The sequence below is a fragment of the Sylvia atricapilla genome, chromosome 25 (genome assembly GCF_009819655.1).
Source record: "Sylvia atricapilla isolate bSylAtr1 chromosome 25, bSylAtr1.pri, whole genome shotgun sequence".
Classification (NCBI taxonomy): domain Eukaryota; kingdom Metazoa; phylum Chordata; class Aves; order Passeriformes; family Sylviidae; genus Sylvia; species Sylvia atricapilla.
This window is the reverse complement of record NC_089164.1, coordinates 5,946,433-5,974,169: the sequence shown is the minus strand read 5'-3', so window position 1 is coordinate 5,974,169 and position 27,737 is coordinate 5,946,433. Positions and strand designations below refer to the sequence as shown.

Below are 27,737 nucleotides of genomic sequence, written 5' to 3'. Positions count from 1 at the left end.
CAATGGTCGGTGGAGCAAATGCCCGGATGACCGCCAAAAATGCCTGTCAAATCGGGCTGTGGAGGAGCGTTAGCACATGGGAGCAGGTAGCTGAAATGAATAAAATGTAAGAAATTCCCATTTTTGACACAGTCTGTCATTTGTTAGGAAGGTTATGCTGTTTAAAATGTTATGCCAGTTGTACCCTGTCTGTTAAGAAAGTTATGCTGTTTGTACCAAAATTTGTTCCCTCAAAACCTTATTCCAAGTTGTACACGCCCTCTAAAACCCCAGGTTCCCTTCCCCTTCCGTCGGGCTAGGCTGTCGCCATTCCCGCCGGCTCCTCGAACTGCCGGCCCCGCCTAATAGGAAAATCCAAGGACTTCCATGGTGCTCCGCTCCAAGCGGAAGTGCAGTTGCTGGCAAAAGGACCTTGGTCCGTGCTTTCTTCAGATGGGAGATGCTGATAGTTGGTGTATCAACAGCAGAGTCTTCTTTATATGTTCACTGGATGTTATCCCAGCCAAACAGACAGTTTAACCATACTATATCACTACTACCACTATGCCTAATTTTCTTTACTAACAGCAGAAATAAAAACTTATATCCTTACCACAAAGTTATTAATCATATATCACACATCTTGCGAAAAGCCAACTTTATAATAGTAATTTATAACATGCTGTTTGGAAATCGCCTCGAGAGCTCGGGAGACGCGCCGTGGGTTTGGAGCACACACGCTCTGACAGACAGCTGGGGTTCTTGGGGTGCCGCTCTCCCTGTCTTCTGTTTTGTTCTCTGTCTCTCATTTTCTCTCTGCTCTTTCTTTGTCTCTCCCCCTTTAGTAAGAACACTCTTGTTTATCAATAAAACGCTTCTCATATATAATATTATTGCGTTTGCGCTTTATTTTTGTCTGAGAAATCACTGTCCTCACCACCCACTGTCTGGAGCCCCACACTTCAGTCTGTCACATGAAACTCTTGTCCTCATTGCTCTTCTCTGAACCATTTTTGTTCTAGTAATTCCAAACTCCGGGTTTGCGATTTTATGGTGTCATGTCAGCCATTACCTGGCCTTTCTATGAATATTGAATAGTCCTAATGTGGCTTCTAACTGTTCATTAGACTGGGTCACGATATTTTGCACACTGGGGATATCAGATACACGGTTCCACAGCTCCTGGAGGTTTCCCTGGAACTTTGCTGAAAACTGCTGAAATTGTTTTAAGGCTAACGAGCAAATGCTATCTGCTTTGGGGGGGTTTGACACTGATCATCCAGCAGCATAGCCGTCCTGAGATTGCTCCAGTAAACAACTTGAGGCAAATCCTCCGTTCAGCAGCTGGGTCCCGAAGAGTAAGTACCCTGATAGAGAGGGGCCTTCACCGAGAACACTGAGCTGCTGTGGTGACACTCAGCGGGACTGGACATCGCAGCCACGAGAGGGGGCTCGGGGAAGGCACAACGAAGCCAAAGCAAAGGTCTCATTGCAGACCCTCGGCGCTGCAGCAGCTCCGGCTGGAAGGGAGCAGCCGGGGGAAGTGTGCCGGAGGGAGCCCCGCAGGGTCCCCGCTCGCTCCCGGGGGACGCCCTGGCTCGGGGTTAACCAGGGGAAGCCAGACATTGAAATACTAAATATATGCAATCACGTGTGTTTGGCCACCGCTCTTTTCCCCAGGGACTCTTTAAATACATCTTTAAATGCCCAGAGAATCAAAAATTCTTGTAATATTTCTTTTCTAATGTCTGTAACCTTGCACAAATCCTGTATTAGTGTGGCAGAAGAGTTGCACAAAGTTCTGATAAACCTTCCTGTCTTCTGAGCTTTTCAAGGAGGATGAATTTGGTTTCGTGAAGGTTTCAGAAGTCCGTACTTTTTTTATGTTTCTTGTGGCAGCAGGGTTAGAGAGTTTCCACAGACCTACTGATTGCTTAGTTCTTGCTTGGAAATCTTCAGGTTCCGGCTTTTCCTTAAAAAAATCAGCTACTTGTCTGACTGGCAGCTGCTGGACCGAGCTGCTCTGAGAGCTCTGCGCCCTCTGTCCGTCCCGATGGCAGCGGGACATCTGTCCCGAGACTCCTGAGAAGGGAACGGAGCTGGGGATATGTCTGGAGCACCATGAGCGGCTGAGAGAGCTGGGGCAGCTCAGCCTGGAGAAAAGGAGGCTCGGGGAGAAAGCAGACAGCCCTGCACCTTCTGGCTCTGCACGACTCCCTGACAGGAGGGCGCAGCCTGGAGTGGTCGGGCTCTGCTCCCAGGGAACAAGGGACAGGACAGGAAACGGCATCAAGCTGTGCCCGGGAAAAGTTCCGGTTGGATATTAGTAAGATTTTTTTCCTGGAAAGGGCGGTCAGGCATTGGAAGGGGCTGGCCAGGGCAGTGGTGGAGTACCCATCCCTGAAAGCGCGACGTCCAAGGGACGACTGGACGTGGCACTCCGTGCTCTGGGCTGGGTGACCAGGTGGCGATCGGGCACACGTTGGACCCGATGATCCCGAAGGTCCTTTCCAGCCTCAGCGGTTCCGTGATTCTGTCACTCCGGGGAGGGCGGGACTGGGGGAAGCCGCAGCAATAGCGCCCTCGCGCGGGGGCCGCCGGGAGTTGTAGTCCCGGTCGCGCCCAGGTGCGGCGCCGCGCGGGGGCCGCCGGGAGCCGCGGCCGCCCCGGGGCAGGTGCGGCGCCGCCCCCGCCCGAACTACATGTCCCGGGGTGCCGCGGGGCGCGCGCGGCGCGGGCGCGGCGACGGCGGCGTGGGCGTAGCGAAGATGGCGGCGGGGGCGCTGCGCCCCGCTCCGGGCTGAGCGCGGCGCGGCCCCGCGCGGCCCTCAGAGCGGCGGCGGCGATGTCCGAGCCGGAGCACCTGGGCGGGAAGCGGGCCGAATCGGCGCGGCTGCGGCGGGCCGAGCAGCTGCGGCGCTGGAAGGGCTCCCTGACCGAGCAGGAGCCGGTGGCGGCGGGGGGCGGCCGCGGCCGGCATCGCGGCGCGGGGGGGTCCCGGGTCCGCTTCGAGGAGGGCGCCGTGTTCCTGGCCGCCTGCTCCAGCGGCGACACCGAGGAGGTGAAGAGGCTGCTGGGCCGCGGCGCCCGCATCAACACCACCAATGTGGACGGGCTGACAGCCCTGCACCAGGTACCGGGGCCGGGGGGCGGCCTGGCTTTGTGTAACCCCGGGCAGCGCCGGGCCGGCGGGCACAGCGCGACCTGCAGCCTCGGCCGAGGGTGTTGGTAAACAGAGACTCGGTACGCTTTGATCGGGGCCCCGTCCACTGCGTTCAGCCTGTGTCAGGGCACAGACCGAGGTGGTTCCAGTCGGGCAGTGGGGGATGTACCAACTTTTTACAGGGTTATTAAGTAAGTTAATTTGCAGAATAAAGCCGGGTCTGGCAGGGCTGCACGCCTGACCAGGCGGCCAGTTTATTATTTTTTTTTTAACTTAAGGTATGATTGGGGTCTCCTGAAGTGCTGGCAAATTTTTCTGGGAGGACTGCGAATTTTGCAAGGTCAGGAGTGTCTGGCCAGTTCTTGTGTTGTGTGTTATCGAAGTTGCCTTGAAACTCCCCTGACTGCTCCTTGGCAGAGAGCGCAGAGTGGCCGCATGGCCAATTAGCAACGTAGATTCTATTAATACTCATCCAAATGTGAAGATGGTACAAAGTGGTCGCAGGAATTGGCTGCAGAGCGGTAAAGCTTTGACTGTCAAGAAACATGTACTGTGTTTCACTCGTAGCTTTTGCTGCTCTGGTATAGATGAGCAAGAATGCAAGGCAACATGCAAAACTGTCTTATAGAATATTGGGAACCTGTTGCTGTCCAAGACTGATTGAGAATTTAGCAGAGCGTAAGAAATCAGTGTCTCAGATTGGTGTATCTGGTCAGTGAAATGAATCTGGTTTGGATCCAGGCCAGCTTTGGGAAAAAAATTTTCTTAGCTCAAGATAGTGTAGATTAAGCATGTAGTGTAGTAACAGGAGTGGGGAGAAAAAAGTACAGTTTGGAAATAATATCTGGAACTAATGTGTTTGTAAAGAATAATGTGTTAACAGCACAAATAGCAGGATAGTTCTTGAGTTAGTCAGGGTTTCTTCTTTGCTGGGCTGATGTTGCTGAAGCATTTGGGACGTGTACAAGGTGGTTCAGGAGCTTGCTGGCTCCCTGCTGTCAGGGAACAAGGGGCAGGGAGATCCATTCATTGTGGTTTGGACTTCCAGAAATAAATTGTGAAGCGAAGAGCATGCAAGCTTACAGACTGTCAGTTTGAATAAGACTTCAGCTGGCAAAGCAGTGACCTTTGTAGTGACTGGGCCTTTTCCTTGGTTATTTGTGCAGTTTGGTGTAGCAAAAGCAAATAAATTGCCCTGCATTAATAATCTCCAGTACAGTACGTATACATTTATTATCAAATAAGTAGTCTTATAGACATTAGTAAGAACCAACTACTTACTGAAAAGTTGGTTAGTCAAAGCATTTTGATAGCTGGAAAGGCTGAATTTAAGGTGGATACATGATAGAGTCGGGATGACTTCATGAGGAGTTTCCAGCCAGGATCGACTGTGATCCCTTCAGAAGGGCCTGGGTCTCTTGCTGCTGTGGGTAATGTGAAGTGTCTGGTCTCTGATGGCAGGCAGTGAGCTCAGCAAGGTCACACTCCTGGAGACCGTGGCAAGCCATGTATTGACAGGCAGGCTGCAAATTGAATTCTGTATACGTAAAGGATACAGAATTGTATCATATATGCCTTAGGAGCACAGTATCGGGTGACACTGACTAGTAACACCTAGGGCTTGATACTTGGAAGACTTGGATGAGTGAGCAATGGAGCAGATGCTGGCAGTACCAGCCAGCTGCTTATGTGAAGTGTTTCTTCACAAACTTGACAGAAGGGGAGGGTAACCATACTGTGATTGGAATAAAAACTTTGTTCCAATGTCCCATGGATGTAATAACAGTTTTGGTGAAAAGTGACAAGATGTTCCTGAACACCCAAATGGAGCAAATGCTGTTTTGTTAAAGGTTTTGCTGTGCATGTGTATCCTGAGTTTGTAAATCTCTATCAGATGAAAATGGTTATTAGCATGGTCGAGGAGGTAGTTAAGAGTTCCTTTCTCTGAACCTGTCCAAAATAGATTTGTTTTTGTGTTGCTTGGAGAATAATGCTGCCTATGGTAAAGCATCAGCTGAGGCCAGGTGGGGATCCCCAGATCTCCAGAGCACTGGTTGTCAACTGGAATGATGTAATACATGTGAAGATATTTGAATAACTTCTCTTAGTATTGGAAACACAATGTTACATTACAGGGCAGATGGTAGTGACAGTGTGCTCTTGTTTAATACCTGTGCAACCAAATGGCCACTCACTGAGGAATGAAATCCTTACACATTAAAAAGAGCTGGCTTTGTTGACAGAAACCTCAGGTGAAATAGGGGTGGCTTTTTTTGTTAAAGAATTTATTTAATATATGAGACTTGCTCTGGATGAGCAATCAGGTCTTTTTAGGTAATGGAAGGGTTAACCAAGTCAATTGACTTAATTTGTCACAGTAGGCAGCTGCTCCCACAAAACCTAAGACCAATCTTACAAATTGGGTTAGTTTGTTTGAAGCGGAGACTGGCCCCAAATATTGTGTGTGTATGTTCACAAAGGTAAAATCACACTTGTTCTGGTACCTGGGCCACTCTGGCGAAGAGCCATTGTGTACTTGCTGTGTGAGAAGCTGGCTTGGCTATTTATAACCACAAAACTGTATTTTGAAAATGACCTTTTCAATTACAAGTGATGTTTCTGAGCCTCCAGCCTGTGTCACTGCCCTTTTTGGAGGCATCAGGTGCTGTACAGACCTGCACCACAGCCCATGTCTGGAACCTGTAGGGTGGCTTCAGCTGTATGTTCTCTGCCTCAGTGCCTGTAGGATGTTGCTGGATCAACATCAGTCCCATATTTTCAATGATTAACTTATGTTATATTCACTGAATTACTTCTGACAATGGTTTTGTGTCTAATGCAGAATGGAAGGGGAGATACTAGTTAAATCTGAGTGAACATTTAGAAATCATCAAGAGAACTGCTACCAGTTGGTGAAATGAACTACTGGTGGTAGTTGAACTTCTCTAATGTTACGGGTGGTGGGAAATGGGTACGAACTGCTCCTCTGTCTCCTGTGTGACAGATAAAACCAAAGAGTAAACTTGTATGAAAATTGAGTCTTAAGGGAAAAACATTCTGCTGCTTCTAGTTGAGAAAGCATCTGCCAGTGTAATAATAGCAGTGCTTGTTTATCTTCAAGGACTCATTCACAAAGGATGACAGACAGTGAAGATTGTTTATCCTCTGTCTGTCCTTTGATGATTTACTCTTTATTTCCCTTTGGCCTATTTCAAGGAGAAGTGAGTTGCTCATGAAATAACTCCTGTGTCATTTACAGTACTCTGCAGTACCTTGGTAGCGGCTGTTGACTTTGTTTTCGGGTGCTGGGTGCCTGTGCTAATTCAAGAACTGCTTCCTGAATAGTCAGGTGCTTTGTGCAGTGACTCTGGGTTAGGTGGAGGCTGTTTGTTTTTCTCAGTATGTTATTCCTCTTTCTGAGCCTGTAAAACTGCAGGCATGTCTGGGTGCTCCTCAGAGCTTTATAAGGTAGCATCTGTGTCAAAAGGTTTGGGCAATTTTCAGTAGCTGCTCAGCAAGTTTGCCATTTTCTTATACAGGTTGTGTGCAGCTGTTAGAAAGCAGGAAGCAGCAGAATTTTTGGACAGTCCAGAAACCAGGCAGAGGTAATAGGGAGCACTCTGCCCCATTACGGCAGTCTAGAGACTCTTGGAAGAGGCACTGATGTGCTAATACTGGAACAAAATCTAGAGACTGATGGGAAGGAGGAAAGGATTCCCCCACCACTTCCACGTTCAGCAGTAAACCAAGTCCTTAGGTGCCACAACTATACACTTTCTGAACTCTTTCAGGGGTGGTGACTCCACCATGTCACTGGGTGACCTGTGCCGGGGCCTGACCACCCTTTTGGCAAGAAATTTTCTGTAAAGTTTCCATAAAAAGAATTTTTCCATATTCAACCTAAACCTCTTCTGGCACAGCCTGAGGCCTTTCTCTGTCACCCTGTCCCTGTTCCCTGGCAGCAGAGCCTGACTGCCCCCAGCTGCCCCCTCCTCAGGGAGTTGTGGCCAGCCAGAAGGTCCCTCCTGAACCTCCTTTGCTCCAGGCTGAGCCCCACCCCCTAACTCCCTCAGCTGCTCCTGGTGTTCCAGAACCTTTCCCCAGTTCCATTCCCTTCTCAGGACACAAAATTTCTTAATCACCAAAAGGTAATGGCCGGTCTGTGCCCTGAAAGGTGAGGAGATAACACAACTTACAGTGGCATGACAACTCTGGAATGAATGTTCAGGTGGTTCATCTTTGGGGCATCACAGCTGTGGTTTAAGGTAGTTCAGTTTCTGATCTCTAAGTTGTTGATGATAGCGTCATAAATCAGGCTGCATTTTTTAAGATTGAGTGGCTGCATTGCCTAAAAATACATTCATTCCTGGAATAGAAAGTTATCTAGGGAGAGTCATACCTTTCCTACCACGATGTGCAGAGTTTCTTCATGAAGGTGTTCTTCTGCCAGGAAGCTTCTTGTGCCATATGTAACACTGTTCATCAAAGTGAAATGTAGCACTGTCGAAAATAGGGTTTGTCACTAAGTGTAATGGGGTTTTTGGGTTTCAGTTATAAGTGGGAATTCCGTAGCATGTGCCATCCCACAGGGCTCTGAATAAAGTGAGAGAGCTTGGAAGATGCCTACAATGCACCAGGAATTTATGAGACAAAATAGTTAAAATCTGAAGTGCTGTTTTATCTACCTCATCCTTTTATTCTCTTCCTTTTGGCTTACTCATTCCCTGTTTTGCCTTGATATTTTCATCAAGGCTTCAATTGTCTTTCCCTTGCATCTCTATTTCCAAGCAATCTCCTGAGTGGGCAGAATTAACTGTAGACTACACAAACTAACCTTGAACTGCAATTAGAGACTGGGAGAGCTGCTACTGCTTGCAGCAGGGCAGGAAACCTTCCTCTGGTTTGGCTTGGGGCACTTTGAACTGGTTGGTTTGGCTGGTGAAAACTGAAGACAGCCACATCATTTACTCAATACTGGGTGCCTGGAAGGAAACTCTGCATTTTAGTAAGTAGATGGGTATTTGGGAGGGGAAATGTGCACCTTCATTGCTTCCTTCCTCAGCCTTTGTTTATCCTACCCGGTGATTCCATGTGTCAGGCTCTGCTGCTCCCCAGAAATACTGAGCCAGGGAGCTGGCGGGGTTTTCAGCAACTATTTCCTTCATGGTAGCAGCTGGAAGTGCTGTCGCTGGTCCATTATGCTGCCCGTGGAAAGGTTCTCATCTCCACTAGAGCTGCTGGGCAGTCTGGAATTCTGGCCGCACGTGGAAAGCTCATTTGGAAAGCAAAAGTTTTTTAGGGAAAGCTTCTTGTGCCTAATGTATGCTGAAAGATTTCTGACTTGTGCAGATGAAATTCTTGAGCCTGCATCAGAGGTGGAGACCAGTTTTCCGTGCTGCATTCTTGCCTGAATCAACATAGTTTGATAAGATTGAAAGCCAGCTCAGCAAAAATGCAGGAATGAACAATGGATGCAGTGCCTGGACAGTCCCTGCTCCAGCAGCACAGGGTCCTGCAGCTCCTGCTGGCATGGCTGGAAACCATATTTGTGCTCAAGCATTTAGTACATTTATTTGTAGAACTCTAAGCTGTAACCCAGATGAAACTCTCATCATCCTGGCATTATTTTTTGCAATTTATAATGCCTTTTGGTTATTTTAATGAGGAGTGTTGGGGCTGGGATCTGTTTCTATCTCAAACCGTTTTAGAAATTTAGAATTCAGAGTAGGTATTGTGGGGCTTGTGAGATGTCACAAGTGCTGTGTTTTGTAATATACTGAGATAATAACTGACTAATATTAAAATAGGACTTCTGAGTTGGTTTGCTGGCTCCCAGTTGAGGATTATTATATGCCATCAGTCAAAAAGGCTTGTCAGACTGTGTATATTAGAGCAATCTGTTTTAAGAAGGTTGTGAGAGGGGAATATTACATAAGTGGTTGTATAAATGGGTATCTTATTCTTTCTAACTTTTGAATACAAATGAGGGCAGGTGGAGCATTAAATATTCTGAAACATCGTTTTAAAATAAATTGTGTTTGTGCAGAGGGCTGGAGTAAAAAAATGAAAGAGAAACCCAGAGCCTTTCAGGGAAATGGCAGCCTGCTATGCCGTGACAGGATCCCCAGCTGAGTGAATTGTTTGACCTAGTGGTGATGGTATGGCCCCAGCACGGTGAGGGTGCCCAGTATAAATCCTGGGGTCTGACTCTGCAGTTTATTTTGAGCTGTCCTTGTAAAGGGAGGTGCCACAGCTGTCCCTGCAATCTCCTTTCTTGGGTTGCAGCAAACTGATCTGCACTGGGAGGAAAGGTGCAACTTGCTGGAGGAGCTGGGCTATGGGCCTTAGCAGGAAAACTTCACTTGCTAGAAGTTTTGAGACTAGGTTGGATTGGGCTTTGAGCAGCCTGGTCTAGTGGAAGGTGTTCCAGCCCACGGCAGGGTGTTCAATGAAAGGAATTTAAAGGTCCCTTCCAAGCCGAACCAGTTTGTGATTCTCTGAATGAGTGATTTGGTGGGGATTTAGGTGCCTATTTTCATGAGGCTCATTTCAGCATAAATGGACTTAAGAACAAGCTCATGGTGAGTATAGTCTATCCAGGCCAGTGTAGAGGTGTTTCAAGCTGCCATGAACATGAAATGGAAGCTGTGGGACCCAGAGTGTGGCTGTGAGGTGAAGCTCCAACCTGCACAGCATCAGGGAGCCACATTTTATTTCCTCCCTATACTCTTGAGATGTCCCACCTCTTACTGTGGTGAAACATGACCTTTCTTAAATACTTAATTCTTAAAATTTTTTTCAGAGGAAATTTGCTTTTCTGCATTTCCAGACTAATGAGCACAATACCTCACATTGCTAACAGCCAGATCCCGGAGTCAGGCTTCTCTTTTCGCATCAAGCTGTTGACAATCAAGGACATCAAAATTCCTGATTTAGACACCTACGTAATTTCTTGTGTCAGTTTTCAGTCATAATAATTATAATGTGCAGTGCCTAGAAGTGATCAGTATTTTAGAAAATACTTCCATGTGTTCTCTTGTTAAATGTTTTTCTGTTAAATTTTGGAAAAATCTGTCTCCTTCTGGCTTTAAACTCCAGGCTTAAATATAGGCTTTGCTGATCTGAAAACAACCAAAATAACTGAAAATTCACTCTTGAAGAGTAAATGGTGTGATTTATTTTTTCTTTAATGCTGAGTTGTTTGGGATTTTTGTAACTTGTGTCCTGTGGCAGCACAAAATAGAAGACTCTTAACTTCTAGGAGTCTCAGTGGAAATGTTTTTATAAAACAATAAGCTGACCTTGCAGAGAGACACAAGCAGCTTCAGCGTTGCTTTTCCTGCATTCAGCCTTGTTCATATATCTTTGTGAGATGTACAGAATGCAGAGTGACCACCTGCCATTAGCTTTTTATGCGTCACTGCCTTTTCAGGGTAAAACTAAACCTGGCCCCTGTCCAATCCCCTGAGCCAGAGCATTGATTTGCCACACTGATTGCTCACCATCCATTTCTGGAATCTCTCTGAAGCCACCTCCTATTTATAATTTGTGATTCCCTGCTGTATCAGTTAATGTGATTTCGTATCAAAGCCTGATTTTTTTTTTTATATCTGAAATAGTGTGATAGCAGCAGGTCCTAGTACAGGCTTGTCTAAACTGGCTCTGTGAGGGGATTCTAGCAGTGGTTTAGGGAAGTGAGGTGACTGTGTGTGGGCTCTGCCCAAATCTAGCTTATGTCTGTTTAGTTTGGACCTGTAAATAGACTAGCATCACCCAGAGGAGTGTAAACCAGCATGAAGCTGATAGGGCGCACACAGGGAGCTGCTCCCGGTTCACCGCATGGGCTTTGTGCTCGAGTTGAAACATCCAGGAGTGCTGCTGGTTTCATTCTGAAGTCAAAGTATGAGCTATCTTCATCTTCCAGGATTAAAATTCACATGGATTGTCAGCCTTACCCAAACCCACTATTAATTATGAATTACCTTGAGTGACAATTACAAAAAGCGGGAACTTTATAAAAAAAGCAGCTTTTTACACAGACAGATAGCAACAGGGCAAGGGGGAAGAGTTTTAAGCTAAAAGTGAAGAGGTTTAGATTGGATAGGGGAACAAGTTCTTCCCTGTGAGAGTGGAGATGCCCTGGCACAGGTTGCCCAGAGAAACTGTGGCCACCCCACTTCTGGAAGTGTCTATGGCCAGACTGAACAGATCTTGGAGCAACCTGGGCTAGTGGAAGGTGTCCCTGCCCATGGCAGGGAACACAACTGGACGAGCTTTAAGTTCGATTCAAACCCAAACCAGCCTGGGATTCTGTGATCTCTGACCATTTGATACTTTATGTGAGACATGTAAATAGGGATTTTCCCTTTAGAAGATTGGTGGGACTGGGGAGCTCTGACCCAGCTGGCTGTGAGTCCTGTGCCTTGCTTTAATTGTTCTGGTATACCCAAATATATATGTGTATGAATAAGTCTATATTTATATCATTGCTCTGAGTTACAGCATTAGCAGAAGCCCTGCCTGTGCCAACAGAAGTAATCAGAATATTTATCTTAAATACTGTTGTGGTACTGAAGGATGGAATGTTTATCTAACAAGCCATTTTTTTGACCCCATTTGCTCTGTGGTTTCTGAAAGTGAGATGACATACTCAGCATAGACAGCTATGGTGTTTTCGTGGATAGCAACTAAATCTGAGCAACTGGTTGCATTAGCAGAACCAGCACATGTGCAGGAAGAGGTGCATGTCCTGAGCCTGGGTAGGAGTCTGACTGCACCTGTGACACACTTCACACTCGCCAACTGTCTGATCTAAATTTTTTTCCAAGTGTTGTGAACATGCCAGTAGTCGTTTCTGCACTAGTGAACTCTAGGCCCTACTTGGGCATTTTAATGAATATCACAAGTGAAGTTGGTATGACTGACATGTAGTAATGTAATCATTGGTGTTAGCAAAAAAATTTCCACTGCCCAAGATGCTTTCAAAGCAACTTGATGGCAGTGAAATGCTACATTCTAGCCTGTTACCAGCTCATCTTCAATTTTTGTGCGGGATGTGGGTTTTGGGAGTCTGCAGCAAATATTTCAGGCAGAATTATGAATTCTGGGCTTAAATAGTTCTCTAGAACAGAGGTAGAAAGAGCTGCTGACTTGCTTCCAAAGGAAACTGTCTGGGTTAAACCTTCAAAGCTGGTTCCATCACTTGATGCTAGCTTTTAGTTCTTCCCTGGCTTCATGCTCCTTCCCTGTGTTCTCAGGAAGCCGACTGATGTGCTCCATGCTTCAGCCAGCTCAGCTTTAGTGTGGGCTGATGTTCTCATCATACCCTTTTAGGGGAATCTGTGTACCCTGCAAGGCTTTGAAAGGTAGAAGTTGTGTTCAAAGGGACTGTTTCAAAGGCTTTTGAAAGTCGCTGTTGAGTTGCAGAGTCTCTTCCAGACAGTTGTATGGATGGTCCATAGAAGCAGTTTATTGTAGCTGCCTGGCCTCTGTTTTCCTTACTCTTCTTGAGAGTTTGGCTGGTAGTTTCCTGCAGAGCTGCTTTACAGCCAGCTTGTCCTTATCTGTGCTGGTGCAAGGGCTTATTCTGTTGTGGGGCAGGACACTGTGTGCCTCTGTTATCCTTTATAAACATCAGTGGAGTCTGTCCAGTCTGTGCAGATCCCTCTGAGAAGGATCTCCTGCCCCAGCCGTGCCAGCAGTTTGCTATCTGCAGACTTGGTGAGAGTGCTCTCTATCATATAATTTGTGTTAATAGAGTTTGTTAATGAAGACATGGATTTGTATTGACTCCATGTCAGCCCTGAGGAATGCTGCTGGTAATCAGCTGCTAGCTCAACTTTCTGCATCTGATCACTTTTTGAGCCTGATATTCTCACCAGCATCAGTCATCTGCTTTTGCAGTCCAGCTCCTGTCCATTGAAAACTCTCGCAGAGACAATGTCAAAGGTGTACCACACTTTCTCTCCTGTCTTCCACAGACAGCTTGGAGGGCAATCCAGTTAGGCAAGATTTGCCGCTGGTAAATCCACTCTGGCTGTTCCATCTCCTACTGGAAATGATTGTCAGGAGGATTTACTACACAGCCTTTGCAGGGTCTACGGTGAAGCTGAGAGGTCTGATGTTGCCAGGATCCTTCTAATGCGGTAGGGTGGTGTTTGTGTGTCATCAGGCCTCCCTTTGTCACCATGACCTTTGAAAGTTGACAGTGATTTGCAGTGACATCAGCTAGCTCCCTCTTAAGCCATATCTGCATCCCACCTGGTCTCAAAAGTGGTCCATGGTCGTTCCTTCCCCTTCATTCCCTGGGTCAAGGCTCTGATGCTGCACAGTGGAGCTAACCGGACAGGTCTGTGCTTCCTGGGACCTGCACTTAGTCTGTTCCCTCAAGCACATGTCTTGTTGGACCAGGACTGTCATCTGGAGTGCTGCTGGAGTTGTGGGCCTGCAGGAAGCTTCAGCCATGCTTGCCTCTGACTCTTTGCAGTGACTGTCAGTCATTCCTAGAGTCACAGAACTATGGAATGGTTTGGGTTGGACAGGTCCTTAAAGATCATCTTGTTCCAGCCATGGCAGGGACATTTTCAACTTAACCAGGTTGTTTGAAGCCCTGTCCAGTCTGGCCTTGGACACCTCCAGGGTTGGGATACTCCTGTGAACACAAACTAACCATTGGTAGGATATTTTCCTGATTTCCTTACCCCCCTGATTTTCTGCTCTACCAGCCCTCCCCCGCCCCCAAAAAAACCTAAGTTTCATGGGGAAGTCCATACTGGGAGGGAGATAGATGATCTTTCCACTTGTGTCGTAGTTCTTCAGCATTCAGCCTTGCAGGAGCACAGCCAGTGAGCAGTTGCTGTTGTGTCATACCTGTGGTGCCTTCCCTACTTTTTGGTGCAAACTTGCGCAGCGACCTCACCGTCAATTCCAAATGGCTTGTCTGTCAGCAGCAGTTCAGTTCCAAGGTGTGTTGTGACCTTTTTTCTTCAGGAGCAGACACACAGTCAGACATGACCAGGTCATGTCTCCCAAGACAGGTGATGACTGTGGATTTCTGCTTTGTACTACCACTTTGGTAAATGTTTCTTCCCCATCCTGCAGCACAGACATCAGTGGCTGCAAAGGTTGGATGTATTCTCTTACTGAACTTGGCTATCTTAATTTTATTAATGGGCTTAGCAATTCCTTCCAGTTGCTGAGGAATGCTTCTTGCTGCTACAGTATGCTGACACTGTAGAAAATACTGTAAAGCTGAATAGATATTTTTTGGCTTTTGGGTCCTTTCTACTTTCAGTGCAGCTACCAATTTAATCACTGCTGCACTTCAGATGTTAACTGTTGCTCAGTACTATATGAATATGGGAAGGAGGTGCACCAGGTAGGGGCTGGACCCTGGGGAGCACGTCTCCGGGTGATGGCTGCTCATGACTGAGCAGCCATAGGTCAGCAGGCTCAGCTTGGTCCTTGCAAAAAGAATGTCTTAGTCCCACTTGCTTAATGTCAGCACTCCGTGGGCTTGTCACAAGTCAGTCCCATGTGCCCAGCTGACGCATGTGCTACCCTGGGGAGCTGGGTTTGAGTAGCTTTGAGTGCCAAAGCTTGGTGCAGGCAAAGCCCTGTTCTTGCCAGCAGGTGAGGAAACACGGCTGGTAGGTAGGAGTCAGTGACTCCTGTGGTTCAGAGACCATGCACCCAGGGCAGTGTGGGGAGTACAGGGCTTGACAGCTGCAGTCCCTCTCTTGGACCAAACAGAACAGCCTCTGGCTGGGAGGGTTAGGAATCAGTGAGGGTAACAGCCCTGTTTGACAGCTTGTGTCTCTATGTTCCTTTGGATGGTCCTGGGTAGGACTGTTTGTTTGCTATTCCTGGACAGTTCTACCATTGTTGGAACCCTGGAGGGTGAAAATTTCAGGCTTTTTGAGCTGAAGGGTGCTGACCCTCCGGCAAGCACCACATTTGACTTGAGACCTCAGGACAGGCTCCCAAGATTGAGTGACGGAATGGGGGCTGTGAGTGTGTAGTTTGAATAGTGTTGTGTGATCTCACAAGATGTAAAACTTAGATTTAAGATTTTAGTGTGTAGTAATACATGGGAGACAAGATGGAGGGCTTTGGGCGTTGCCTGAGTCCTTCTTCACCTTCTTCTTCCGTCTTCTTCATGGATTCAGGTGGTTTTCTGTAATTGGGTGACAAAGTCCACATTGCGGGCCTTGGGTGGTCATTATTGGGTCAGAAACATAAATAATATAGATGTCACCTTGGTATTGAGTACTTATCGTTTGAATCACCTTGGAAAGAGTTAGAACTCGTCATTTTGCCTCGTTTTCCTAGTATGGTACGTGAGTCTGTGCATAGATAAGACGTAATAAACAACCAAGTCCAAACTCGATTCTACTTTTCCTGTTATTATTCATCCTGACCTTGGCAAAGAGGAACAGAAACCTTAAAACCCTCACACACCGTGTGTTGGCTGCTCTCCATCCCCAGGGCATCCCCAGATGCTGCTCCAGGGCTGCCCAGATGCTTTTTAGACCAAAGTGCTGCTCTGAGGGTTCAAACTGTCCTGGAGCTGTTGTGTTTGTTGGCCAGGCCCGATGTCACTTGCCTACCAAATGTTATTTGTTTCCCAGACCCTCTGTCACTTAATCTAATTAATTCAGTGGAAAGCTATAAGGCAGTGGAGTCCCCACCAGATCCTCAGGGATCCACTTTTTACCCAGGTGTCCAGGAGACCAAGAAGGCCAGTGGTGTCCTGGAGTGCCTTGGGAAGAGCATTCCCAGCAGGTCAGGGTGGCATCCTGCCCCTCTGGCCAGCCCTGGTGAACCACACCAGGAGTGCTGTGTCCAAGTCTGGACTCCTCAGGACAGGGGGGACCTGGAGCTTCTGGAGTGGGGCCTGCTCAGGCTGCAGAGATGAGGAAGGCCTGGAGCTGTTCTCCTTGCCAAGGAAAGGCTGAGGGTACTGGGGCTGTTCAGCCTTGAGAGGAGATAACTGAGATGGGATCTCATTCCTTTCTGTGTCTCCAGGGAGGGCTCCAAGCAGGGCCCAGGCTCTGCTGCCCAGGACCCAGCAGTGGCAGAAGAGGAATGGGGAGGAGCTGATGCCCAGAAAGTTCCACCTGGACATGAGGCAGAACTTCTTCCCTGGGCTGTGAGCAAGTGCTGAACAGGCTGCCCAGAGAGGATGTGGAGTCCCCCTCACTGGGGATATCTGAGACCCATGTAGACATAATCCTGGGCCATGTGCTCTAGGATGACTCTGCCTGAGCAGGGACCAGATGACCACTGGGGTCCCATCCAGTCTGACCCATCCTGTGATTCTGTGATCCCCAGTTACAATCTGAGCTGCACCCAAGATACTGCTGTAGACAGAGGTACTCAGGTATTGGTGTGTCAGCTCTCTGTGCAAGAGCTCCAGCCATGAACCTTCCAAATTTCAGGTTAGGTCACCGACTCTCCTGGTTGTACCTTTTCCCTATTCCCATACACGTGGATGTGGAAGGTGGGGTGTACAGGGAGAGGTGGGTGCATGAGTATGAGCATATTTGCTGCAGACAAATACTACTTCTTCAAACATCTATGTACTGGATCTATAAAACAGGACTTCCAATGAAGGAAATTAAAAAGTGATGATCTAGTGGAATTTAAATCCTAATTCTTTCAAAATGGGAAGAATAACATATTGTTCCTTGTGACATATCATCTTTTATATCTAGTGCATTCTCTTCTCTGTCATAAATCACTATGATAGGTGCATGCTCGATTCAGGGAGCACACAGTGTCCATTTTGGGGGGGTTGTTTTGGAGTGTATTGGGAGAATGAGTCTTGGATACTGCTCAACAAAATAGTTTCAAATGACAGATCTGTCCCACTTTTGGCATTGTGTGCTGAATAGTTTTGTGGTGTTTTTAAGTGATACCAGGACTGTGTGCTGTCAGTCTTTCCTGTACAAAGATCTCATAAGATAAAAAATTAAAATTCTGCTTTCTGAGCTTTCCCAAGCTGTAGTATTGATGGAAGAGGTTCCAGAACTGCTCAGACAAAAGAAAAGTGTCAAGTCTTCAGCATCAGTTGGAACCGGCACATGAAGTCACTGAGCTGTTATCCATTGTGTGTAAAGTATCACTTAAAGCAGCTACCAGGGGATGTCAGCAGGAAGTGATGTTTTCCAAAAGGGACTCAAAGAGGAACCTGGAAAGTGGTTATTAACCCGAAGCAGCAGCAAGCATGTGGAGAGGAGAAATCTGGTGGAGATGGTACATTTGGATTTCCATAACACTTTTGAAAACATCTCTCTATGGAAGCTGTAAGAAACAAAGCTGTTGTGAAAGAAAGAGATCTTATTAATTACTGTCTGAAAGAGAGAAAACAAAGGCTGGCAATAAAGGGTCACTTTGCAGGAGGAGGGAGAGTTATCCTGTGCCTCTCCTCCCGAATCTGTGCTGCTCTGCACACCTTTATGTGAGACAGGAAAGGGAATATAGAGTGAGGTCACAGTTTGCAAAGGTTCCTGCACAGTCAAGATAGTGAAGTGTGAGCTGGCCCTGAAAGGTGTCAATATTAGCCAATTTGCTGATAAAATGGCTGGGAAAATTTGGTCTGTAAATGGGGGGTAATGTTTATGGGAAAACAGTGGCTTCTAATCCAGCTGTCACAGGCTGGAAAAGCTTGTATTGTGCCCGTGTGTAGATTAGTATGTGCAGTTCTCTTTCTGCCATCTCAGAAAAAAAATATATATATATATATATAATTAAGAGAAGCAGATAGGAAATAACAGCAAGGGGATGAAAGTCATGGATTGGTTTCTATACCAGGAAAGAGCAAGGCTTCTACGATTCCTTCTGACCGAGAGAATGCCAGAAGCACAGATATGATAAAGGTTACTAAATTATATGTAAAATGGCATTAGGGATGTTTGGTTTTTTTGTACAGGGAAGAATTTAAGGGCATCAGAGTTTTAAAGCAAATATGTTTTCTCATCCAGTGTAAAATTCAGCTGTGAAACTAATTGCTTCAGGACACAGCTCATGCCAAAAGCTTCAGTGTGATCAGAATCTGCGTGGTGGGTAAAGTTCTAACTGTGTAAGTTAAGCTCTGGATTGCCAAGCTCTAGGATGGGTGAAAAATAAAAAGAGCCATTAGAAAAACATTATTTATTGCAGGTAAGAGTCAAGAAGAGAAAATAAGATGGGGAAAACTAGTAAGGTCAAAAACCTTCTCAAATGTTAAAGTTTTGAAATTAAAGTCTGATGCTTTTTAGAGGGCTCATAATACTGTCCTGCAGAAATGGTAGCAATTCTGATTTGTGCTTAGTGGGCAATTTTATTGAATTTTTGGGTAATTTTGCTGCAGTGGCATGAAGATACATATTTCATAGTGTCCTCTAAGCTATAAAGAATATGTATATGTGTGAGATATCATCTCACTAATCCAGGAGGTTTTGAGCATTTTTCTCTTCCTGGCTCCTAGTAGCCTGGACTGATACATCTGACTGAACACACTGTCCAGGTATTCCTGCAAGGGATGGATTTCTTCTTCATCTGTGCTGGCTTTTCTTTTCATTCTTGGGTGATTGACAAACAGAATTTGACCTTCACAGTCCTAAATAGTTTGTCTTTTAAATGAATATCACTTGAGTCATTCTGAGCAAGCATTCCCTCGTGCTGAAAAAGGTAAGTGGTAGATGTGTCTGTCTCTCGATGAGAGACTTCAGGGCTGTGTCAGCCTGTACAGCAGCAGAGCCAGGGTTTGAACTTCAGAGCATATTGCAAGAGTTATTTTTGTTCCCTTGTATTAATAGCTGTTATAGAAGGAGCTCCACACTTATGGCCAAATCCTGTCTTACAGTTACTCCGAGTATTGGCTTGTCTGCAGTCTAAAACTCAGTCCTCAGAATTCTTTTCCATTGAGTTTAGGTGCTGTTAATCTGTAAGAAAATTGTTCAAGGTTGCAGAAAGTGAACAAGAAACAAAGCATTGATTGTAGCCCTTGGGAGGGGATCATGTGCTGACAGCACACCCAGCTTCCTGCAAATTGTGCTTGGGATTTCAATTCAAGCCCTGGCCTAAACAAGAACTGCTGCATCTTTTAAATTACTGTGTTGTGGTGATGAAACAAGCCTTCAGAGTCCTGGAGATTTGGTGATACTTATTGTTGACAAAGCTACTAGCTCTTGTCAGCCAGACCACAGCACTGAGTGCCTTGTCCAGTTGGGTCTCAAACACTTCTAGAGATGGGGACTCCACCGCCTCCCTGGACAGCCCCTTCCAATGCCTGACCACACTTTCTGTGGAGAAATTCTTCCTGATGTCCAGCCTGAACCTCCCCTGGTACGTCTTGAGGCTGTTTCCTCTTGTCCTGTCCCTTGTTGCCTGGGAGAAGAAACCAACCTGCTAATGTGTTGTGCTCGCTTGGTCTTATTCTCTAACCATTCATCCCTTTTCCAGTATATTGTAACTTGTTTCCTAATGCTTTGGTTTCTTGGAACAGTGCTTTGATAGTTTTCCTTCTGTGGTAGGACGCTGAAAGCTGCACCTCTTCTGCTGCCATGTGTTTGGCATTTTGCTGTTTGCCCAAAAACCAGACTGGGCTGTCTTGGTGACGAGGGCAGATGGTTGCTGTTGGAGAGTTCCAGATATGGCTGGAAGAGGTCACAGAAACCCTTCTAGTTCTCAGTGCTTGTGCACTGAGACATGACCAGATTTATCAGAGCTTTTTAGAAAAGAGAGTTATTTAATCCCTTCCAAACATCATCACAAAGCACTTGTCTGCACCTCTCCCAGGAGGCAAGAAGCCCTAGTGCCTGGCAGGCTCCGCTGGAACCACGGGTGACGTGCTTCTTGCTTCAGCAGACCCCTCTGAGTCATTCAGCCAGCCCTCAGTTACCTGCTGGGGATGGAGAGGAGGGCATGGAAATGCTAGATTAAAAGTAATGGTGTCAGTCATTGATGCTTTTAACGTCTTGGTGAATGCTGAGGTGGAAGACAGAGGGCCCCCAGGAAGCAGTGTGGGGAGCTGTCAAGGCCAGCATGTGCTGCAGCACAGCAGTGCTGGGGCTGCTCTCACCTCTGAGTGATTCCCCAGTGCTGTGTCCTTTATGTTCTTGTTCTGCCTTTAGATTCTCCCACCTAAATGTAGGAATATTCCTATTTTGCTTCACTGTACAAATGTTTATGAGAGGCTGGGCTCTGCTCTCTGGAGCTCTCCACCTTCTCTGCTTTGGTTCCATCTCACAGCAGTAAAATGTGATCTCTGATTCTCTTTTTGTTGAACAAGAGAGACAGAGCTTAACTTCATTAGTCTGTGCTGGTGGGACCTTTGAAGGAGTGTTCCCACAGGGAGCTTGTCTCCCTCAGGGAATTATAGGCTGTGGATTCCCTACCCAGCCCCATCCCTGCTGTGTAGCTGCCATGGGTTGGGGTGGCAGCTGTGGGGAACAAATGTGGAGAAAACATCCTGGTTTCCCCAAACCTTTTATAGCTTGTTCTCTTTTTATCTTTCTGAAATTTTCTTCAGCCATTTTTTCCCCCAAGGAGTTTATTTCTGTGGTACCCTAGAAATAACACAAACCATATTGTGATGCCACAAAAATCCTTAAGAAATGGAAAAGGGGTTAATTATTTGGGATTTTTGGAAGTGGGTTTTGGGTTTGGTTTGGTTTTTTACATTTTTTAAGCTGAGCTTTTTCTCATTCCTGTCCTGTTTGTGTCTTGTATCTTTTTCAGTTGTGGAGACTAGAATTTCTTATGATACTGAAAATCTGGTGCATTATATAGAGACCTAATGATATTTTATGGTTTGTTTTGTTCCGCTCCAAGTAATTTCTAGAATTTGCTTTGATTTCTGAGCTTGGTTCTGATATTTTCCTACAGCTATTTGTTATAATCCTAAGAGATTTTCCCTGAACTTGGTAATAAGCTCAGAGCCTTTCATTTTGTTACGTGATGTTGGGTGTATTTTGTGCCTGTGATTCACTCTCCAGTGATCTGCACTGCTTTTCATCTGCTGTTTTATCAGCAGTTGCTCAGTACTGTGAGATTCTTCAAGTTCATCCTTTGCTTTACCTCTTGAATAGTTTCCCCAGCAAACTTCACCTCATTGATCACCTCCTCTTCCAGGTTCTTGATGTAGCACAGACCCTGGGGGAGAGGTTTCTGCAGAACTCTCTGGAAACAAGATCTGTCGCGTATTCTGGTCTCCTCATCATGAAAATACTATTAATTGTGAAAGGATCTTCTGTCTTACCTGGGCAACTCAGTGGCCTCAGGAGCCACAGTGAGGGGCCTGGTCAGAATCCTTTAGAAATTTTTTGTGGAGAGATTCATAGAATTTCTGAAGTTGGAAGGGACCCACCAGGGCCATCAAGTCCACACCCTGGCTCTGTACAGGACAACCCAAAAAATCACATCATGCATCTGAGGTGAATGTAATGTATCATATGGACCTTCCTTGTCTTCATGTTCATTTACCTTTCAGAAGATTCCAATGGCTTTCTGTCAAATGGCTTTCCTCTGTAAAAGCCTTGGTGGATATTTTCCAAAATACAACAATTTTTTTATACACCTACTCTTCTACATTGGACCATCCACTAATGTGACCCCAGCAGCTTGGTGGCTCTTGAGTTTGGTGAAATCTTTCCCTTTCCCCATTCCAGGAGTTTCCTGGCTTCTCAGTGACCTTCTTTCCATCTTAGCCATATAGTGACACACTTGCTGTTTGTCCATTTGTCTGGTGCTATAGCAGAAGAGGCTTAGGCTGGATATCAGGGAAAGGTTCTGCCCCCAGAGGGTGCTGGGCACTGGCCACACTCTCCAGGGAATGATCGCAGCGCCAAGGCTACGAGGGCTCCAGGACAGCCCTCTCTGGGATGGACAGGGTGGGATTGTTGAGGTGTCTGTGCAGGGCCCGGAGTTGGACTGGACGGTCCTTTGTGGGTCCCTTCCAGCTCAAAAGATTCCATTATTCTGATACACGTAGCCTTGACATGGTTTCCAGGAGTGCTGCACAAGCAGTCCTGCTGCCTAAGCAGTCCTGTTCCAAACCATTTGGTTTCTGGAGCCTGCCCTGGCTGTGCACCTGCCATGCCTGCAGCAGGGAACTCACCTGCATCCCATGGCCATCACCATCTGCCCAGACTTGTGCCTGAAATCCACCTGTTCATGGCCTTTGTCTCGCTTCAAGCTGGAAACTCAGCCTGCAGCCAGGGGTGCATCCATGGTCTTGGGGATGTGCAGTCACATTGCAGTGAGGCAAACATAGGATTGCTCTCCCATGTGTCCTAGGATGATTTCATGATGCTTGTATCCTCAGTCATCTGTTCTGTCTGTGTTGGATATTATGTTCTGTACTTTGAAGACTGGTTCCGAGAGCGAGGGGAGAGAAAGAAGTGTGCAGTTTGTTTTCAGAAACTGCGCTCACTCCTCTGCATTCTGCTTCTGGACAGGGTTGTCTGCAGTAGGGACAGACAGCTAGACAGAGAGATTTAGTTAGTTTTTAGTTAGCTGAGGCAGAGACTTCCCTGGACTGTTTTTTTCTTTTGTTTTCTTGGAACTGTTTAAACCTGTTCTGGACTGAAAACCCAGAAGAGCACCAGGAGCTCACCTGTGTCCCACCAGGGCCTGAGCCTTGGCATTTTCCAGCACAGGAGGGACTGATGAGAGACTGAGGAGCTGAGTTACACTCCACAACAGGGACTTTCTGGGGCTTTCATTTCTCTTCAGACAGCAAGAGGTTTTATTGTTTCTTATTATTGGATGGGTTTTTTGGGTTGTTTTTGTTTGTTTGTTTTTGTTTTGTTTTGTGTTTTGGTTTTTGGTGTTTTTTGGGGGGTTTTGGGGGGGGTTTTTTTGTTTTGTTTGTTTGTTTGATTTTTGGGGTTTTTTGGGTTTGTTTTGTTTTGTTTTGTTTTTTCCTGTTTGTGGATACTTTGACTGTTAAATAAATAGTTTTTTCCACTTTTCTCTGAGGAAGTCTTTTCCTGGACTAGTTGGGGGAGGGGCCTCTGGAATTTGCTATTCTGAAGGGACCCCATTTGGAGGTTTTCTCCCAGGTTTGCCCTAAACCAGGACACCAAGGATCATTTCACTGCTTCCTCCTTTCAGCTCTTCCTCTACAGCTGGCACAGAGATAGGGCTGCATTTTGATCCCTCTGAAAATCTTCTTGTGTTGATGCTCTTTGTGTGTCTTTACTCTTCAGCAGAAACCACAGAATCAGAGAAGTGTTTGGGTTGGAAGGAGGCCTTGAAGACCCATCTAGTTCCAACCCCCCTGCCATGGGCAGAGGCGCCTTCAACTATAGACCAGGTTGCACAGAGCCTCATGCAGCCTGGCCTTGAGCACTCCTGGGGTGAGGCATCCACAGCTTCCCTGGGCTATCTGTTCCATGGCATCACCTTCCTCACTGTAAATATTTTTTTCTTAAGATCTAATCTAAACCTGCCCTCTTTCAGTTTGAACCCATTCCTCCTTGTCCAGTCACTACATGCTCTTGTAAATAGTCTTGCCCCATCTTTGCTGTAAATTCCCCATAGGCACTGGAAGGCAACAATTAGGTCACTCTGAAGCCTTCTCTTTTCCAGGCTGAACAATCCCAGTTCGCTCAGCCTTTCCTCATAGGAGAGGTGCTCCTTCCCTCTGATTAACCTGGTGGCTTTGTCTGGGCTGAGGTGATCCACTCAGACAGGAGGTTGTTCCATGCCTCTGGCAGCCGAGCTTTGTTGGCAAATCTCACCCTCTCCTTAATTCTTCTGTACACCATCCAGGTTGTAGTAAGGTGTTGCTGAGGATTTCCTGTGTCACCCACCTGCAGGGCAGACTCATGTTCAGGAGACACAGTGCAATGAACAGAGAATTCATCGTCCTCTAGCTGGACTTCCACCAGGTTTTTGACTTACTTCAGGGATGGGTAAGTGCTGTATTCACCTGTAAGCCCAGGCAGCTTCCTAGCTAGTGCTCCTGGTGGTTACAGAGGTGGAGGGTTTGCTCCCCTGCCAGCCCTCCCTTTACTGGATGCATTCATTACTGTCACCATTTCTGGCTGTGACCTTTTTTTCAGCATCTCCCATGTGTGTGACACTGTGGAAGTCCTGTTGGGGCACTCACACAGAGTTCACAGCGGGCTGCCAGCACCTCAGCCACACGGGGCATGTGTGCGGTGCTGAGGTAACAACTGGGTTTATGTTCCTCTGAGGAATGCATAAAAGTTTATATCAGGTCTGTGTTTCTTTGATCACGGAGACCACAGTTCCTGATTAGACTTGAAATGTGATTCAGGCCACTGGGGAAAGCTGACACCTTAGTTGTGTCCATCTTTCAAACTACCAAGATATCTGGTGTCATGCTCTGACAAGTGGCAGTGCATGGCCACATCCTTGGCACACTTAGCTACCCTGTGAGAGTCTCACAGAGCAGTCAAGCAGTTCCTCTCCCTCTGCAGTGACCTTATTCCATAGGTCATTTTCTTTGACAGCTTGGTGCTCTCTGGACCATGTTGGCCACCGCTCTTCTTTTCCACGGACATCACCAACATCACCACAATGGAGTCCCTGTCCTTTCTTTGGACTGCTGATGGCAGCAGAAGTGGAATGTGCTCAGGAACCAGCAGTGAAGTGGTTTTGTTACTGGTGGCTGTGCTGAGATTTGCTTTAGTTGTTTTCCCACAGGAATAAAAAAAGCTCAAAGACACTTTGCTGTGACTGAGCAGCCCTAATAGTGTCAAATGGTTTCTTTTTCTTCTGGTGAATAAAGGCAAGTGCAAATGAGCTCTGAAAGTGTGCTTGGTATTTGAAAACGCATACAAATTGGATCCTCAAACATATGTATTTTTCCAGCATTGGGAGTTCTTGAAAAATATTTACCTCTGCTCTGGAGCCAGGCTGGTAGAGCTGGGGGTGTTCAGCCTGGAGAAGAGAAGGCTAAGAGACTAGAATCACTTCCATTGCCTAAAGGGGCTCCAAGAGAGTTAGAGAGGGACTTGGAACAAGGGCCTGGAATGTCAAGACAAGGGGCAATGGCTTCCCACTGCTAGAAGGTGGAGATAGATGGGATATTGGGAAGGAATTCTTGGCTGTGAGAGTGGGAAAGCCCTGGCACAGGTTGCCCAGAGAAGCTGTGGCTGCCCCATGCCTGGAAGTGTTCCAGGCCGGGTTGGGTGGGGCTTGGAGCAACCTGGACTGGTGGAAGGTGTCCCTGCCCATGCCTCTCCTGGAGACACTTTAGGCACAGGAAGGGGCTCTAATGTCTCCCTGCAATCTTCTCTTTTCCAGGCTGAACATCCCCAGCTCTCCCAGCCTGTCTTCAGAGCACAGGGGCACAAGAGCTTTAAGTTCCCTTCAATCCCAAACCAGTCTAGGATTCTGTGAAGGGATGTGCAGATTGTCACAGGACTATGAACTCCTGTGTTCTTCTTTACCTAGTACGCTAAAAATGCTAGCTGTAGTCCAGGCTTAAATTGCAGTGTTTAGATAGTTTTATTGGCTATGTTTTGGGAAAATACTTAGCCTAACTTCTGCTGTAATATCTAATTACATCAAGGTTTCAGCAGCATTTAAAAAAAACCACATTTCCTTAAAGCTGTGCTGTGTTAAGTGATGTTGCAAATCCCAGTGATGGTGCTAGAAATGGAAATGCTGCAAAATCGTAGCTGTGGACCTCTCAGGAATAGCATGAAATCACTTTATTTTTTGAAAGATTTCTTTATCCAGCCCCCTCTTTGTCAGCTCCATCATTTGTTATGCTTCAAAGAAAATTCTGTGTCCTCTGATTGATGTGGAGCCTTTTCTTGCTGGGAATAGTGACTGTGGCAGTTGAGCCGTGTTGATGCCAGGCTCTTGTTCAGGTGTGGGCAGGAACAGTGGCAAAACTCTGAAAAACCCCTTATTTGCTTGGCTGAGAAGGCTTTGAGTGGCACAGGGTTGGAAAATACCCAAACAAGCAGCCGCATATCTGTGTGGGGATGATTTTTTTTACCTCTAGGAGCACATGGATTGATCCTTAGAGAGGTTTTAGCTGCTGAATATATAACTGCAAAGTAGCAAATTTTAACTTTCCTGCACGCTGCCAGACTGGAAAGGAAAATTAAGAAATAGAATTACTGACTGTATGTTTTGCTTTTTATATACCACCTTCTATTTCTGGCCACAAAGGTAAAATTCAGATCTTGAAACAAAATGATGTGGCTGCAAGACAGCAAGACCAGGGATGTGCACGGAAACCAAGGGCCTGACACTCTGTTTGTGAATAAACTGACAATGAATCCCTCCATGGAACCTCCTCTTGCTCTTCACCAGTAGGTGTGTCAAGGTGTTTCTGCTCAGAGACAGTGGTTTCTAGTCACTTAGTGGTAATTGAGCATATTTGGCATTTGCAGGAGCTCATGAAACTTCTTGTACATGAACTTAAGATGTCTGTAAGGTAGAGCTGGTTTCTGTGAAAGCAATACTGGCCCTGGAGTGACTTGAATGCTTTCTGTGTTGAAAGATCCATTTTTCCCTGGTCTGTAGGCAGCATGAGCTGTCTGTCTTGACATAAGCAAGATATTATGTGGTAGCTTAAGACTGTCTCAGTCCTGCCCTTCCTGCTGCTCTTGTCATGTGCCTTTCATATCAGTGCAAGTGCTTGTTTGGTCCCACTGTGAGCCAATTTAGCTCCTGGATCTGTTCAGTGGGATATCAAATGAGTGTCAGTGCCCTTGTTGGGGGAGAGGGTCTGCTGGCAGGGTGTAAGGCAGGGCGAGGGTAGTCCTGGCTTCAGTAGAGCCTGCTGCAAAATCCTGCCATGGCAGAGACTAAAGAAAGCCTAGGGTGATCCACAGAGATTTTCCTGTCTGCCTTTGAGGTCTATAGTTAGGCAACACAGATACCTTTAGTTTGCCAAGTTGTAGCTAAAATCATTTGCAGCTGTTTTTCCATGTCTCTGCTGAGGTAAGAGAAGACCTGGAGAGGCTTTTCTGGTAGAGGATTCTCTGCCAGAGTGGAGGGGTCCTGCCTGGCCTTCCCACCCCACCTTGCCCTTCCAGCAGGTGAGGTGTGAGTGGAGCCACCTTTCCAAGTGGGATTTTACATTTTTTTCCCCCCATTATTCACCAGGAGAGTCCCTGTTTGGCGTTGGCCATACCATGCTGCTCAGCCACCATCAGCAGCCCTGCAAGGCATTGGGGCAAGAGTCAGCCCTGGGCTGCAGGACACCAACTTGGTTTGGCTGAAGCTGATCTAAGGCTGCATCTTGGAAGTTTAGGATATGTGTGTGTTATAGGGATGATGGCAGAACCATATGTATATTTGCTTGTGTTGTGAAAATGAAGTCTTTAGGAACTGCATTGAATAGTGCAGTGTAGCCCTTGATGGAGCTTCTGTCAGGACAAAGGATTGTCCTGACATTTCTCAATGACAATCTCAAAACATTTCTTTGCTAAGCGAATCTGCAGGACCTAAATTTCCATTTTCCACACAGGAGTGAAATGCTTGTGAGCTTTCTAATTATGAAACATAGTTATTTTGGGCAGGAACAAAAATTTCAGTAATTTAAGGGCAAGATTTTATATAGACTGTCTTGATCAAGTGCCAGGGAGTGCTGGCTGAGGGGGAGAGAAATTACATA

The 27,737-nt window shown here is 46.5% G+C and overlaps 1 protein-coding gene across 2 annotated transcripts in view; it reads left to right on the top strand.

Annotated features, from left to right (window-relative positions):
- Positions 1–2,788: 2,788 nt before the first annotated feature.
- Positions 2,789–27,737, top strand: part of PPP1R12B (protein phosphatase 1 regulatory subunit 12B) — a 132,712-nt gene continuing 107,763 nt past the window's right edge. Inside the window, exon 1 of one of the 2 annotated variants that reach the window (XM_066335732.1) lies at positions 2,789–3,112. In XM_066335732.1, the coding sequence (XP_066191829.1) occupies positions 2,825–3,112 (288 nt within the window). In that variant the 5' untranslated portion in view covers positions 2,789–2,824. The remainder of the gene's footprint in view (positions 3,113–27,737) is intronic. The other variant, XM_066335731.1, reaches the window with a different exon arrangement.